Genomic DNA, 16352 nt, shown 5'->3' on the forward strand with positions numbered 1-16352 from the left:
TATTTGTTCAGATTTTGTTGCTCGCCATGACGTATTAATCGTTTTTTAATATTATTACTATTACTATTATTATTACTATTATTATTATTATTATTATTATTATTATTATTATTATTATTATTATTATTATTATTGTAGTTGAAGATTAATTTGAGAGCGAATTTGTTGACTAAAAGCCTGTTCTTTTTTAATCTCTTTTGGTCCAATAATTATGATGAAACCTTTAAAGAGCCACCGTTTCATTCATGTATTTATTACTCTACTATTCTTTGTCGACATTATACAATATCCATCATATTATATAGTTGACGTAACAATATATATATATATAGTGACAAAGTCAAAAAAACTTTACGTAAATTGCATGTAATAATTGAACAAAAAATATGGCAACCCATCACTCCATAAGCACTCCAATTTGTCGTGGACAATTATTATTTCTTTTGAAATACTAATTAATCAATTATTTTTTTGATATTTCAAGAAGAAGACTTCCAAAATAATTAAATGAAGGACCTAGTCTGATGGGAAAAGTTTATTCGACCTATTTCCTAGTCTCCCGAACCGTTTAAGTATTGTGACTTTACATGAGAACTTCCTTCTCTTCCGTCCAGTCTCCATTCACACTTTTTCAGAGCAAATGAGAAAATGTAGGCAATATTAATAGATACTATGAGCCCTCTATCATCAACATCTATCTAGAAGATTGATATTCCAATATTTGCAAATGAGGTCATGTTCAAGTTCTTCCACAGTGTAAATTAGACAAGCAATTGACCCATTTCTGCAATATATATATATATAATGATCATTTTCTATATGATAAACTTCTATAAATGGAGTTGATAAATTGTCATCCACATATTCGTGTTGTAGAAATAAGGATTTCATTAAGTTGAGAAGGACTTATACAGTTATACTAGTAGTGAGTAATTATAATGATATGATCAACATAGAAAAAAGGACTTAGCTTGCTTCTCATTTATGAAATATTATTTGAATAGTGTACACCACCCACTATATTACTCTTTTCGTCTCATATTAGTTATCTATTTTTTCGTTTACATGTTCTTAAAAAATCATAAATAAGAGAAATAATTTTTCTAATTTACTCCTTAAAAAACTTTTTTTGAAATATTATAAACTTGTTTATACTTTTTTAATAAAAAAATTAATTGCAAAGGTCACATAAGAAAAAATCAATTAATCATATTTTGATTTTATAAATTAATACGTAATTTAAGACAATTAATTATAATAATGGCAACAATTAATATGATGACAAGAGAGAGAGAGAGAAAGAGCCCGTTTGGATTGACTTTAAGATAGTCAAAACCAACTTAAAGTCCCTTTTCAGCTTTTGGACGTGTTTGCCTAATGCTAACTTTAAGCCAGAAAGTTCTTAAAGTCAGTCAAAAATGAAAAGTTAGGATTCCTAACTTTTTTTTTCTAAGTGCTTAAAGTCATTTTCTTTGACCATGGAAATTACTTTTATATCCCTTATATTTTAACTAAATTCTCAAACTACCCTTTTTATTCTTTTAATCCTAAAATTCACATAATTTTCCTCATTTAAGCACTTTTATCCAAATACTCAACTACTTATTTATAAAAATAACTTTCAGCACTTTAAAGTTCTAAAAGCACTTCATACATAAAAGTTACTTTTTTTAAGCCTATTCAAACGGGCTCAAAGTAATTAATTGGTACTGCCCACTTTCCTTTTCTGAAGTGTAATTTATCCCCCACGTGAAAGTGATCTGAAGTACTCCCCCACTCTATCTTATTTTAATTGTCATGATAAAATTTTGTATAAATTTTTTTTAAAAAATTAATTAGAAGCGTTATTTGATTAATATACCCTTTATTAATTTTTAATTTATATTTATCTACGTACTTTTTAATTCTAGAATAATTAATGTTAAGGGCAAAGCTGAAAAATATAATTAATTTTCTTTTGATTATTTAAATTGACAATTATTTTGAGACAAATATTTATAATAAACATTATAACTAATATAAAACGGAGGATGTAATGAACTTCTTGATATAGAAAGTTTTCAACATTAATAATATTGTGTTAAGTTTAGCAATAGACTATATATAGATACATATATTTATATATATACCTTGATGTAAATTATATTAATGTCGTCAAGTGTTGTTTATCTTACACTAGTATACAATGACCCAAAAAGTAAAGACAATTAAACAATGGTTTGGTCTTAGACACAATTATATGTATTAATTGTCATCATCAAACTAAAATCTACCTAGAGTGTTATAGGGGAGTGATAATTATTTATTTATTACTTATTAGTAGTTTCGAATTCAAATTTTACTAAATATAAAATTATTTTAATAGAATGTACTTTACTCTCAATAAGAAATTTTTCAATAAAAATTTGATTTCAATCAAACTTCAATACAAATACAAAATAACAGGTAGAAAAACAAATAAATGAACAAAAATCTTCTCATGTCGGGGAAGTGGGGTTTGGGATCATTAATCAAAATTTACAATACTAAGTATGTAGTAATGCAAAGAACTCGAGTGAGGGGATATGGGCTAACTAAGAAAGGTATTCTATCTTTCTCCTCCAATACGAAAATAATTATGCATCATTTGCATACCGATCTTCTGAAAAAGGGAGGGGAGGATGATCGAAGACGAAGATTTTCTGACGTAGTGTGGGCACTGACCGCGTGCCTGTTGAAGAATGAGCCGGCGTATGATACCGAATCCGTTTCACTTCATTCTTTCAGACTTTCTGCAAAATCAATGTCCGCCTTACCGCCACTTTGACTACAGGATGAAATGAAATTATAACATCTATTCAGAAAAATAAGTGTGATTTTAGTAAATAGATTTTGTCCCAAAATAAATACCTTCTGATTTCATATTAAGTGAATTGTTAGATGACATATTCCTTAAAAAAACATTTAAGGACATAAATTAGAGGCTATTTTCCTATGAACCTTCTAATCCTAGAAAATAAAGTAGTTAAGAACCTTATTAAATGAAGGATAAATATGAAGAAAAGAAAAAGTCTCAATGATTTTTTTGAACTTTAAGTAATTCACTTATTTTGAGTTATGAAAAAAAGTCTCAACTTACTTAATATGAACTAGAGGGAAATTAGTATATTTTTTCAACTTTATTCTTATATTTCACCTTTTTAACAATGTTTAATTTTCAAAAGACATTTATTAAATAGGAGTAATTTAATAAACTATATATTATATTTATTAATTTTTTAATAGACGTAATTTTTACTAAAAGTGATACTTATAAAAGGACGTAGCATTTTAGCGGTGACCGTAATTTGAACCAATCCAAGATTTAATTTAATTTAGTCCCGTAGTACAAAGACTGAGGGAATACTTATAAATGCTCCTATTTTCTATATATTTTTTTCTTATATATTTACTTTTGTTTGGTCCAATTATGATGAAGTCATTAAAGAGAAACCGTGTATCTTCTTTTTTCATAGTATAACTTTATTCATTGTTTTACATTTGAAATCCCATTCTAAAATAGGAAATATTAGATAAAATCCTACTAATCTAAATCAATACTACCCACACCCACTTAACTCATTTTATATTTATATATTTTCTAAAGAGTGAGATATATCAGGTTCAGTCTCTAAATGTATTATTCGATCTATTAATTTATTAAGTGATTTTTTTTTCAATTGTTGCACTAGTCTCTATCTCTTAAAGCCATATCATACTTCCCCTTACACGAAGTTTTTAATAACTAGTAAGTGGGGAAGAGGATCTCTATAGTTTTTACTTAAATATTATTGCCTTAAAAAAAATTAATACACAGCACTAATACTATTTGCAAATATTAGTATTTAATCTGAAAGGACCACTAACAAGAATATTAATGAAAAATGTTTGGCTGGCAGTAATCTCTATCGCATGATGTTGGTATATACTAAGATTATTTATTGTCAAATCTATTGTCTATCGACCCATGGATTGGAGTAAAGTGCAATTATAAACCAAATTGGATTTTATGGGTATTATTTACCAACATGGGGAAGTTCAAATGTAAATATATTTGGTAATTCATTTTTCATTTGTTCAAATTATGGTGAACAAAATTATCTGATCTCTATTCTAATTCATAATAGAAGATAACAAATATCAAATGAAATTAATTGAAATGCATAAAAAGTCGTCCGTAATTTTTGAATATCATGATTATAAAATTAAAGAAAAAAAATATGAATGTTCAAATGTAAGAATACTAGGTTATTTCTTTTCACCTTTTCAAGCCTCATAAAGTTCAAATGTAAGAATAAAGTTCATTTCTTCCTCGCTAGTAAACAAGAGGAGAACTTTTGTGTTTAATTTATATTCCGTCCGTTTCAATTTGTTTATCTTATTTTCTTTTTTAGTCCGTTTAAAAAGAATATTTTTTTGACAATGTTTAATTTTCAATTTTCTACATAACATGTTTAAGATAACAAGATCTGCATATCTTTAATTTAAAATCATAAAATTCAAACGTTTTCTTTATTTTGTTAAACTTTCTCTCAAGTAAACACTAACCAAACAAATAAAAATGAAGGGAGTCTATAGAAACACTTCTTCTATATGTTAAAAAGTTGAGAAGAGGTCCGAAAGGTACATGAATGGAGAAACTATGATGAAAATCTTAATAAACATATATTGACAATAAAAATAATAAGATAACCAAAATAAAAAAATAATAAAATAACAGTTGTAATAAAATTGACTAATGATAATAATGAGAAGAAAGAGCAGGTAAGGTGCTCCACATTAAAACCAATTAAGCTCTTTTGTGGAAAAAAAAAACTCAGACTATCTACTAACATTTTATCATTATCATAATCATCAATCTTTATGCTTTCTATTTAGGGTTATTTTCTTGATGAGATGAGATATATCATAACAAATAATTTGAAGTTTGAAAATATTTTTAGTGTTTTTATTTGGAAGTAAAAATTAATAACATTAGCCAATGAAAATATGAAAACACTCCATCTCGAAAACTTATCAAAATATCCTTCAAATAAAAGTATATACAACTTCATTTAAGAAAACACAAAGATTGAAAGTCTCTCATCAAGATTTGCCAATAGGTCATCGATTTTATTGAGCTGACGAGCTGATTTTGATTTTATATAATTTCACAAATAGACTATAAAAAAATAAAATGTATATAAATATTTGACTTTAGATCATTGATTTTATTGCGCTAACAAGCTGATTTTAATTCTATATAATTTTATAAGTGAAGTATAAAAAGGTTCGGAGATGTTACTCTTACCTTTTGAACAGAAAAGTTGTGTTCAAAGGTAAAAAAAAAAAAGAAAGGGAGGATTGTATATACTAAAGTGCATTTATTATGAGTGCCAACAAAATACAGCTATATTTGTTTAAGTTGCAAGGCACTTGGCATGTGATCTACCTGACTAATTAAGCTAACATCTACCATACATATTCTTTCTACTATTCTGACCCTATCCCTTTCTTCTTTATTACTACTACTACTATTTTTAGTTACACAGTACCAATTTATTATTATTATTATTATTTTGGGGGTTACTTTTTCCTTTGTTTAAGATTAAAAAAAAGAAAGAAAAAAAACTGGGTTATGTTGGTTGTTGGATATTGAATTGTTGGTTTAATTCATATACTTATTTTGGATGTTAGTACTCTGTAGTTTGTACCTTTTTAGTTTAGAGCAGTAAATTACCTTGCTGGAACTAGCTAGCCCAAATATGCAAATTCCCAGCTCATACTTGGCAGTTGAAAGTATTAAACCTTATTCAACAACAATAAAAATAGTCTTGTTTTTCCAAGGGTACTACAGGTAAATATTTATTCCCACCTGAATATTTATACTAAATCAATTCAACTTATCATGAAAGTTTATATATAATCATATGTTATATATTTGTTTGTTCGGTGTAAATACCTAGTAAGAGTAAGTTTTTAAAGAAAAGATTGAAACTTGAAAATTAAAAATTATATCTGAATATGCATTTTACGTGGAAAGAATTTAGAAGTTTTTGAGTGGAAGTTGCAAAAATTCAAGCCAGTTTTTCAGAACTTAAATGTTATTTGAAGATTAGATCAAAGTTTATAGCTAAACATGTATTCGAAGATAAAATTTTAAAATTTAATCAAAATATATAGTTAAACGTTAGCATAGATTGAAAAATGCTTATTCCTTCATCTATTTTCTTTTCTTATGAGAGACAAATCCAAGAATGACACTAAATAAAAAAGGGGAAAAATATACAAAAAGAACAATTTTGTAAGGTAAACAGAGATCCAATATTAATTCCCAAATATATTTACAGTAGCGCCTGTTAGTACATTAATAATAAAAAAAATACTAAAATTAAATCATCATCTAAAATTTATCAATCCCTCAAAGAAAAAAGAATAAGAAGAAAAAAGGAAAGAAAATAATAAAATCCGGTTAAACGAGAGAACACTAACTCAACCCCAAAAATTATTTAGCTAAGAATCTTATTAGAAGATTACGTCTCATTCCTTCAACCAATATGGGACACTAACATGACTTATTCATCGGTAAGAGCGAAGAATTGCACCACAAAACGTACATACAATAGCTCTCCAATTTTTCCAGTAAAAAGGGACATAACAAAACCTTGTAGCAGTCTTCATGTCTGCTACACTAGCACCGCCGCCGCAACGTGAACATGTTCCGGCGGCGGGTTTGCTCTTGCACACCTGTTTTGTTTGATCAACGAGGAAACAAAAACAGACCATTTTTTTTTTGTTGTTGTTGTATTTTTTGCTTATAATGTTTGGAACAAAGAGAGAAAATTGATGTTTTAAGTGGTGAGGTTTGATTGATGAGAGGAAGGATGGAAAGGTATTTATAGGCATGAAATTGGGAAAAGCAAACAGTAAAAGTTGAAGCAGAGACAGTTGGGACATTACTGTGGCATGGCACACTGATGACTTCCAATTTGAATTTAAGGATAAACATTTTTTAAAACTTTGGTCAACATCTACATGATTATATTTATTTTTTGTTTTACTTTTCATGTTATAAAATAATAGAATGAATACAAGCAAATGATATATGGTGCAGTGAATGAGATTGTTTCTCCATTAATTAGAGGTTTCAAAATTGAGCAGTTATGAAAAATTCTTACTAGGTAGCGCTTCCCTCCGAATGGAGCCCTAGAGCGGCGCAAATTTGGAATAGTCGAGTTTCAATGTGGATACCAGACACCAAATGAAAAAAAAAAAAATCAAAAAAAATGAGAGAATTGATTTGTAGGCCAATATCATTTTTTCCTTTTAATTTTATGATAATCATTTTTAAAAAAATCTAAAAAGACTGTTTTCTTCTGTTCATATTATAAGTGGCCAAAAGATCTTAATTCCTCTTAGAAAGAAGGACTGACAATGATCCTAATGAATGAAATTTAGTTTATGATTGTTATCTGTCAAACTCCCGTTTAGTCATAGATTTTGAAAGTAAATTTTTTAAAATAAATAAAAAATATTATTTTTTACATCAATGTTTGAGTGAAATTTTACTTTCACTAAAAAAACTTCAACAAAAAATTCAAATGAAAGGACATGTCCAAGCAAAAACTTCAAATTTCATAAACTATTTTTCAACCCAACTTAAAAAACTTTTTGTTTTCAAGTTTTAACTAAAACCACAGTTAAATCGGCAGCTTTTATTGGCTCCTTTAAGCCGACATAGTTTTCTTTTGACTTAAGATTTCCCCTAAAATTAATGATGTAGGCTTTAGGTAGCCAATATGTTGACGGAAAATATTCATAAAACAAATTCGACAATTTAGAAGAGTTTTGGCTTCCAAGTTAAAATCGAATTTATTTTGTAGTAACTCAGTTGTTTGGATACCTAAATTTTCACTTTGAGGGATTCGATTTTTCATCTTGTAATATTCATAACCATAAAAACAAATTCGATATTTTTGGGCATGCATGTTTTGTTCTTTTCCGTAGAATGAAAAACTTCATTTTTCTCTTGTTTTTCTTATTACTCGATTAATACAAATTTTCATCATAATCGCAGTTCAATGCAATAACTTTTATCATAGAGACAAAACTAATAACATTTAGGTATATTTACAACCCCCCCTATCTCACCCTCCCCAAATCCAACCCAACATCTTTCATTGGGTCACTTTCCAGATATACAGAAAAGTAATTAGGCAATTAAATATCATTTATAAAGTAGGTATGCTAATTTTTAATTCAGATAAGTATTTTCAAGAATGCAACCTAAATTATTATAGACCACGTATAGTGTTTTTCTTTTTATAGTATAAGCACCCTTCTTTACCATTTCAAATAAGGAACAACAAAAACATATTAAATTCCAATATATTTGACCAAGAATTGGTAAGTGAAATTAATACAAGTTGAGGTTTATAGAGATCTTAACCATTGAAGAAACAGGCCAAGAAATCTGGGCCATACAGGTGGACCTTATTGCATTTATGTTGGGCCAGTGTGATCGTATATTGAACTGTTATTGGGTTGGCAACTCAGTGGACGAGGGTCCAATTATTGGGTCTGCATCAACCAATTAATATACGCATGTTGAGTTTTCATGACATTCACAAGCACTATTCAATTTGTTTGTCTCAAATAATTCCATGGCCATTCTTAACTAGGAGCAAGAAAGGAAACATTCTGTCAAGTTGGGATTTTAGTTTATTATTTGTATAACATAAACATATTTCTACTTTTTACATACATTAGGTTTAATTCAAGGGATCCTTCATCAGAAGTTTCTAGTTCGAGTGTTTCTTGACGCGATACAACATACGACTTTTGAGAGTCACTTAGCTCCTTGACCTCTTTTCTAAAAAAAGACGTGCGGACAAGTCGATCAAACTCAGAGCGGGAAGGGAATGTTTATTAACAGTTATTGTTGTACAATTTTTCATTTCCTATTAACTTTTTTAATAAGTAATCAGTTGCAAGCGTAGTTAGACTTAATATTGATTGAAGCAACTATAGAAAAGAAGGCACTAATATGAAACAAATCTTATTAGGGGCATTTCCCCCCTTAATAATCACCATCTAACATTAGGTTCACTTGTATGGCCCAAAGTACAAAATTTTACAACTTCTCTTTCTTTCTCCAATCTCTTCTAACTACTTAATTACACAAACATTCCAATCATAAATACTAATTCAATCTATAATTTGAAATAATTATGTATTGTCTCACTAAATTTTTTTATCAGATTTGAAGTCAGATACATCACTACTTCAGATTTCAAGTCAGATACGTGTATCATTGATACCGGATACATTATGAAATACAAATACAAAGAGAGAGAGCCGAAATAGAGGGTTGGTGTATCCCGAATACATGCGAATTACACTAGATACATTTAGAGTTAGTCTATGTTAGATACATGCGAATCACGTTTGGATACAATGCATTTGGAACAAATTACACCTAATTTGACTCGCATGTATCCAAGATACATGTATTTGAGTGTGTCAGATACATATTTTTGGTTGAGTAAATGTGACAGAAAGTAATTTCAAAAACTAAAGTGAAGACATGTAATTATACCTTAAACTAGTGAAATTTGTGTTGTTTGCTCATTTTCTTAATCTCGAGATTATCTTTTTAATTTATAACTGAACGAACCTATTGAATCATGGAAATATATCGAATAAATTATATTAGTATACGTGAAATATCCATCATATTTTTGTAATAATTGTTATTAATTCCATATGACAGCTAGCGGCAAAGGTGATAGAAAGGGGCAAACCATTTACCTTAGAATTTAAGCAATGTTTCGACACCACCAAATAGTTAGGTAAGTGGCTAGGGGCCATGTTCCTCTTTTTGTTGTACAAGTACCACATTCTTTGGGTTAATTCAAATACAATACAAAAATATTTTTCAAATTGATTAGCCAAACATAAACTAATTATCTAGAAAAAGTACACTTCTAACAACAAAAGTTTGACCAAACATGCTATAAGACGGAGGGGTACTTGCGTTTCAAACTTTTAGTTGTATTTCCGGTCTCACGGAGAACAAAAGGGAACAGTTGTCCGGTTCCTTAATTTCTCAATTGAATGCATAGAAATCATGGCTTGTTCCCTATTCAGTTTACATTTGGGGACTCCTGTGTAGGTAGAGACAAGTAAACAAGTTCATGCTAATCACCCTACCTCTTTTTTCACCTATAACATAGATCCAGACAACATGAATCTTAACTAGCACAGACCTAACATACCCCTTTTCAACTTGGTCATAATTTACAGCTCAACCATGCCAGCTTTCCCAAAATTGGATATGCTCACACGACCCTACAATAATGTTGTCATAGTGCTGCCATCATAGTCGATCTTGCAGCCTCTTTCTTCATCTCCACAGCCTCCCCACTTCCCCTGGAAATACATGTACACTTGCTGCACAAGGTGGAGCAAATTTGATGAGTCAATAGTACACCTTCAGGTTCTCCGCTAGTTCCACTAGTATACATGATTGTACATTATGTCGGTGAAGGCTCTGACGGATTCTCTTTACCCTGGAAAAACAAAAGTTGTAAAATATGCTTCAAAATAAACAGCCCCTGAAAGCAATAGATCACCCCTTAATCCCTTGTTCTTGCTTTGGAAAGTATCAAGTTTTTCTGCGCTCCAATCATTGGTGTTAGGCCATAGGTGCAATAGTGCTAGTGGAGCATTTCAATGGTAACACTGATCAAATAAAGAAGATATAGTAAAAGAATGAGCTAAAGAAACTTTTAGTAAATTACCATGTTGAGAAATTCACTCCAAGAGTATGGTTTAATATTCATAGAAACTGCCTTATCCTTCTCTTCCTGCTGTAGCAAAGTGAAACATATGAGCACAGCAACCACAAACAAACTCGATAACAATTGTCAATCTGGTAGCTGCAACCAATAGAAGGGCAGATTTACATTTCAGGTGTTTAGTATGTATGCACTCTGAATTAAGAAGCTGCAAAGAAAACATGGACCAGAGATCATCATATAGCTCAAATATCCAAATCAAGGAAAGGTCAATAGCAGTGAAACAGAAGAAACATTTAAGGTGCTTTAGATGATCCTCGCTTCTTTCACTTTCTTATCTTGAATAAACACGATATCAATCTCAGCATGTTCAATAATAAAATCTACAGCGCCACGTCCTACATCAGCAGAAAGGAATGGAAGTTAGAGAGAAACAAAATTCTCAGGTGGCAAACACCAAACTTAGCATGAACTGATCTACAAACAGTAGCTCAGCTGCTACTTCTCAATTAATGCCCTCCAGGACATCACAAAATTTGATATTGACCTCATAATTTAGTTGTTTTTATTTAGTGAGTTTAATGACCTTTAAATTGTGAAAACAAGACCAGCATTGCTGCTGTCATTCAAACAAATAATATAAGTGGGAGACTACGAACCATTATTTACCAAGGGTATCATAGAGAGGGACACATATCAAACTGTAGGCACTGCAAGCTTGAAAACAAATTAAATTGCCTTAATTATCAAATGATATGAATGGATAACTCTTTCGACAAAACTAAACACATTATGATTACACAGTCAAAAACATAGACTAACCTCCATTGCCACCATCCACTGAGGACAATTGGCTCTATCAATTCCAATTCGAGCACCCTGATGCACATTCAAATATTATTGTACTTGATGTACATGACATTCTTTAAGAAGCTAAAACTGATACAAATGCTAAGTGAGCCTATTGCTTACATGTTCAATACCGTGAGCCCGTAATGCAGAACCAGTCTACAAAATCTCTTCATAAGCTTCTTTGTAGGTTTTCCAGTTGTAAGGACTGAACTATTTTAAAAAGGGAAAAAAAAGAGAAGGAAGATAGTGAGTAACTACAGAGAAATATTTAATACTCCACTAACACTAAGGATGACAGAAATCCAGACAAGTAGATAACATTGTACTTCATCTTTCCACCCTTAAAACTACACCATCCCCGCATTCTATTCCCTGGATATTTTTCAACAGCTGTTCTGCTGATAAAAAAAATTTTGTTTACTTTTTTCCTTTCAATCTGCGTAACTAAATTGGAAGTAAGGATAAAGAACTATGCTTTACTAACATTGGATACAGAAATAATGGAGAGAGCAAACAAAAAAATCTAATAGGACTTGTCTTTTGTCCCTTTCTTCTTTGAAGAAGTAACTAAGTAAATAAAAGCATGTATGACTCTCTAACAGCTTGGGCTTTCGAGGTCTTTGGATTCAAGTTACGCCACCACCCATAATAAAAATGAAAAAATAAAGAAGAATTTTCATGTTCTTGTATGATGTTCACACAATTCAACAGTTTTCAGTTCAAAAGATGCTAAAAAAATATTCTTTTTCATTGTTTCTAGCTGAAGTTGAAGGGAATGTTACCTAAAGAGTTGCGAAGCAGTACACAAATCAGGATAAGCTGGAGGAAAACCAATTCTAGCTAATGGATTTCGATAAACAAGACCAATAGATGGCTGTCCATTTTTGCCTTCTTTTCCTTCTTTCACCTTCACACCAAACATGGTCATGCTCATTTTTCCAATTCTTCTGACTAAGCCCAAAAAACTCAACTCGAATTATATAACAAACAAGGCTCATATAAGGGCACAAAATCGAAGCTAGACAATTGAAATTACATAAGATATGTCAAGAATGCTACTGAGCACAAGGTCATGCTTAGCCTTGATGGGTTTATCAACCTTCCAAATCTTCTCCTTCACCAACTTCAGAAACTTCATCCACAACACTTTCAGATTCAGAGACTTTAAGCTTCTTCACATCTAAATCGAGTTCCATTTCCTGACTAACCAAATCAGAAAGGTCATATCTGCCTGCATCACTATAGGCCTCAATGATTGCATTGTATAATGACTCGTTGGGCTCAATGTGTCCATATTTTAACTGGCCATATATCCGCTTTATACCTTCAACCATGCCAGCTTTCCCATAGCAACCTACAAGATTAATAAATGTGACAATATCTGGTTTCAGTCCTTCATCTTGCATTCGCATAAATATTTTTAGTGCCTCATCAATTTGAGCTGAAGCTCCATACACATATATTGCAACATTGTAAGCAAAGGGATGGAGTCCCAATTGTGGTTGTGTGATAACGCTGCAGGATTCAATTGCAAATGTGTGCAAGCCTACTGCAGAGTAAACAGCACTTATCACCGCCTGTCTGGCGTAAGGTTTACCTTCTTGGTAAGACAACTCGAGCTGTCTAACTGCCTCCGCCGGAAAACCTCCCTTTTTCAATATTGTGAATAAAACCTTAAATGTGCCTCCATCTGGCAGAAGTTTCCGGTTAATCATTTCATGCAGCAATTCGCCACATTCAACAAGCTGCCCATTTGTGGCATAACATGCCATTACCTTATTGAATGTCATACAATCTCTTAAAAGTCCAGATTGCTTCATCTCCTCTGCTATCTCAATGGCTTCATCGAGCATACCCATATTCTTGTATGCATAAATCAAGGTTGCAAAAGTAACACCATCAGCCTGGCCTTTCTCCCTCAAATGATTAAATATCATTTTTGCTTCCGAGACCATTCCAAAGTCTGCATACAGATTTAGCATACTATTGGATGCAATGATATCAGGACCTCCATGCAAGTTTTTCATCTGCTCATACAATTTTTTCGCTCCCTCTACTGATCCAAGCTTACTATAAGCCTTAATCATTGAAGTCAAGATTATCTGATTAGCTTGAATCCCAGAGTCATTCATGACATGAAAATACTGCATAGCTTCTTCAAATTTACCAGCTTCAGCAAACCCATCAATTAAAGCACCATAAACAACCTCATTTGGTTTTACACCTGCTTTTGACATTTCATCGAAGACATTAACAGCATCAGAAAGCCTGCTCATGCGCACATAACTAGCAATTAGTGCAGAGAAGGTAGAACATGAAGGTTTAAATTTCAATCCTTGCATTTCGGCTAAGAGCTCTTTGGCTTGGTCAACTAAATCACCCCCGGAGAACATTTGGATTAGAGAGTTATAAGTGCACTCATCTGGCCATGTCCCTTGGCTTTTCATTCCCTTGAAGAGCGAGAAAGCTTTATCATATAGCTTTGCGATTCCATATGCTTTGATCATGACATTATATTCTACAATTGCTTTCTTCTGAATAAACTTGTCTCTTCTACCAAAGAACACATCCTCGGCTTCAGCCCAAAGTCCTTTATCAGCATACGCATCGATGATGGCAGCATAAGCTGGCGATGAGAACCCGCCGTTCAGTTGACACTTCTCAAAAATCGTTTTTGCACAATCGATCAACCCTGCATTGATGTACATTCTCATAATAACAGGAAGAGAGTGTTCATCTATATACATACCTAAACTTTCAATTTCACTAATCACATTTTCAACCTCCTGAAGCATATTTTGCTTGCATAGTGTCTGAATAATAGCCCTACAAGTCACAGCATCAGGGAAAAGTCCTGTCCTCCTTATCTTTCTGTACCACTGAATCGCTCTGTCAATCTTACCTGCATTAGCATAAAGAGACAGGAAGATGTTGTATGTTTTAGTGTCCGGAGATATCGATCTTTCCTCCATCTTGTTCAGCAAAGCTTCCGCCTCTTCCAAGTAGCCATGACTTCCACAAATAAAGATCATAGTGTTGAATGTTACAGCGTCCAAAGCCACACCGGATTTCAACATCTCATTAAACACATTTGCAGTGTCCTTCAATCGACCAGCCTTTCCATACAAATCAATCAGAGTATTGTAGGTGGCAGTCATTTGAGGTTTCCTACAAGTTTTCTCAATTTCTGAAACTCTAGATGGATTCCTCCCTCCGGTCCTGAAAAGCTCAGTCAACAAAAACTGCTTCAAACTGAAAGGTTCAGAGTCATCTATAGAATCCAAATCAAAATCATCCAGTTCAATCTTCCCAGTACACCAATCCTTGTAGAACCTATCTGCTCTATCATATTCCCCTGCATCCTTTAAAACCTTAACAACTGTATTCATTGTAACCTCATCAGGGAAAATTCCCCTCAACTTCATATGTTTAATCCATAAAACAGACTCCTTCACCAACCCTGCTTTCCCATACACATCAACAAGCATTCCATAAGTATTGTTCGTCGGAAAAACACCATTCTTCGCCATTTCAATCCAACAAAGTCTCAATTCATCCCATTTCTTAGCTCTACCTAGTGCTCTAAGTATAACATTATAGTGAATTACATTAGGAACATAATCTTTCTGCGATTTCATCCACTCAAAAACCCGAAGAGCTTTTTCCCAATTACTTTGCTCTTTAAGAATCACAGTTTGCTCTTTAGGACTAAGCTTCCCATAATACAAATTAAGGGTTTTCTCAACATCACTTTCTGTGCGTAAAGAACGCAAAATTGAAGGTAAAATACCTCCATATCCCTTCTTTTTACCATTAACAACCGTTCTTGAAGGTAAAGCTTCAGCCTTTGAATGACCCTGAAGCTTAAACCCTACAAAAACCCTATCTTTATCATCTCCTTGAGGTTTTTGCTCGTGGGGTTGCAGAATCTTGATATTTCTGTGTAATGGGTGGTCAGTTTTGGATGAAGGTTGAGATTTACAGATTTGTCTTTGGGTAAAACTGTGTAAGTTAAACCCTAGAAAGACCCTAAAATTGAAATGGGAATTAAGGTTTTGAGCTGAAGAAATAGCTTGAGCTTGAATTGAAGTTTCATAGGATGTTCCAATCAACATGGAAGTGTATGTTTGAAGCACCATTTTTTGCTTGTTTACAGATGAACAAGAAAATAAGTAAATTTATTAACTCATTAACAACTGTAATAGCTGAGGAAAAAGAGAAGCTGCCGGCCAGAAATAAAGAGAGGGAAAGATAATTCCAAAGGAAAAAAGGTGTTTAAATTAAGTTTGTATTTTTGAAGAGTTTTTTTTTTTTTAAGAAATAATTTGAAATAAAGAAGTTGCTGGGTTGAAGATTTTTCGAGTAAAGAGGGACTTCTTGAAGCAAAAATCTTCTTTCACTAAAATAGACTCACAACTTTATTTATTATTTTCAAGAAAAGACAAAACTACGACTTATCTTAGCGTGTTTTGCACCAACTTTTTCTTCAGAAATATTACTTCAAAAAGCCTTTACAAATCAGTGTGCTATTTACATTTAACCATATTGGTTAAAGGACTCTTGAAACTTTGCAAAGATTGGTTAGGAATTTGGATGGACAAATTAGAGAACATATTTACAAAGAGAATGAGAGATCATGGAAAAGAAAATTTTCAAGGATAATTGATTTATGAGAATTTTAAAAATAAATGAATTTGGGAATAG

General features: G+C 31.8%; 2 protein-coding genes across 15 annotated transcripts; both read right to left on the minus strand.

Annotated features, from left to right (window-relative positions):
• Positions 1 to 6297: 6297 nt before the first annotated feature.
• Positions 6298 to 6966, minus strand: LOC129892320 (uncharacterized). The gene has a single exon (XM_055967888.1). The coding sequence runs from the start codon at positions 6952 to 6954 to the stop codon at positions 6577 to 6579; it is 378 nt and encodes a 125-aa protein (XP_055823863.1). The 5' UTR covers positions 6955 to 6966; the 3' UTR covers positions 6298 to 6576.
• A 3065-nt stretch (positions 6967 to 10031) lies between these two features.
• On the minus strand, positions 10032 to 15977 carry LOC129891751 (pentatricopeptide repeat-containing protein At1g73710). 14 transcript variants are annotated; one of them, XM_055967225.1, is made up of 7 exons: positions 12685 to 15977; positions 12431 to 12555; positions 11769 to 11853; positions 11619 to 11675; positions 11456 to 11506; positions 10800 to 11194; positions 10032 to 10568 (listed from the first exon to the last, which is right to left on the minus strand). In XM_055967225.1, the coding sequence occupies exon 1, from the start codon at positions 15785 to 15787 to the stop codon at positions 12743 to 12745; it is 3045 nt and encodes a 1014-aa protein (XP_055823200.1). In that variant the 5' UTR covers positions 15788 to 15977; the 3' UTR covers positions 10032 to 10568; positions 10800 to 11194; positions 11456 to 11506; positions 11619 to 11675; positions 11769 to 11853; positions 12431 to 12555; positions 12685 to 12742. The 14 variants fall into 14 exon arrangements, with proteins under 14 accessions (XP_055823200.1, XP_055823201.1, XP_055823196.1 ...); XM_055967226.1 differs by having other exon boundaries at positions 10800 to 10937; positions 11091 to 11194; positions 12431 to 15977; XM_055967221.1 differs by having other exon boundaries at positions 10800 to 11004; positions 11091 to 11194; positions 12431 to 15977.
• Between the last annotated feature and the right edge of the window lie 375 nt (positions 15978 to 16352).

The sequence above is a fragment of the Solanum dulcamara genome, chromosome 6 (assembly GCF_947179165.1).
Source record: "Solanum dulcamara chromosome 6, daSolDulc1.2, whole genome shotgun sequence".
Lineage (NCBI taxonomy): Eukaryota > Viridiplantae > Streptophyta > Magnoliopsida > Solanales > Solanaceae > Solanum > Solanum dulcamara.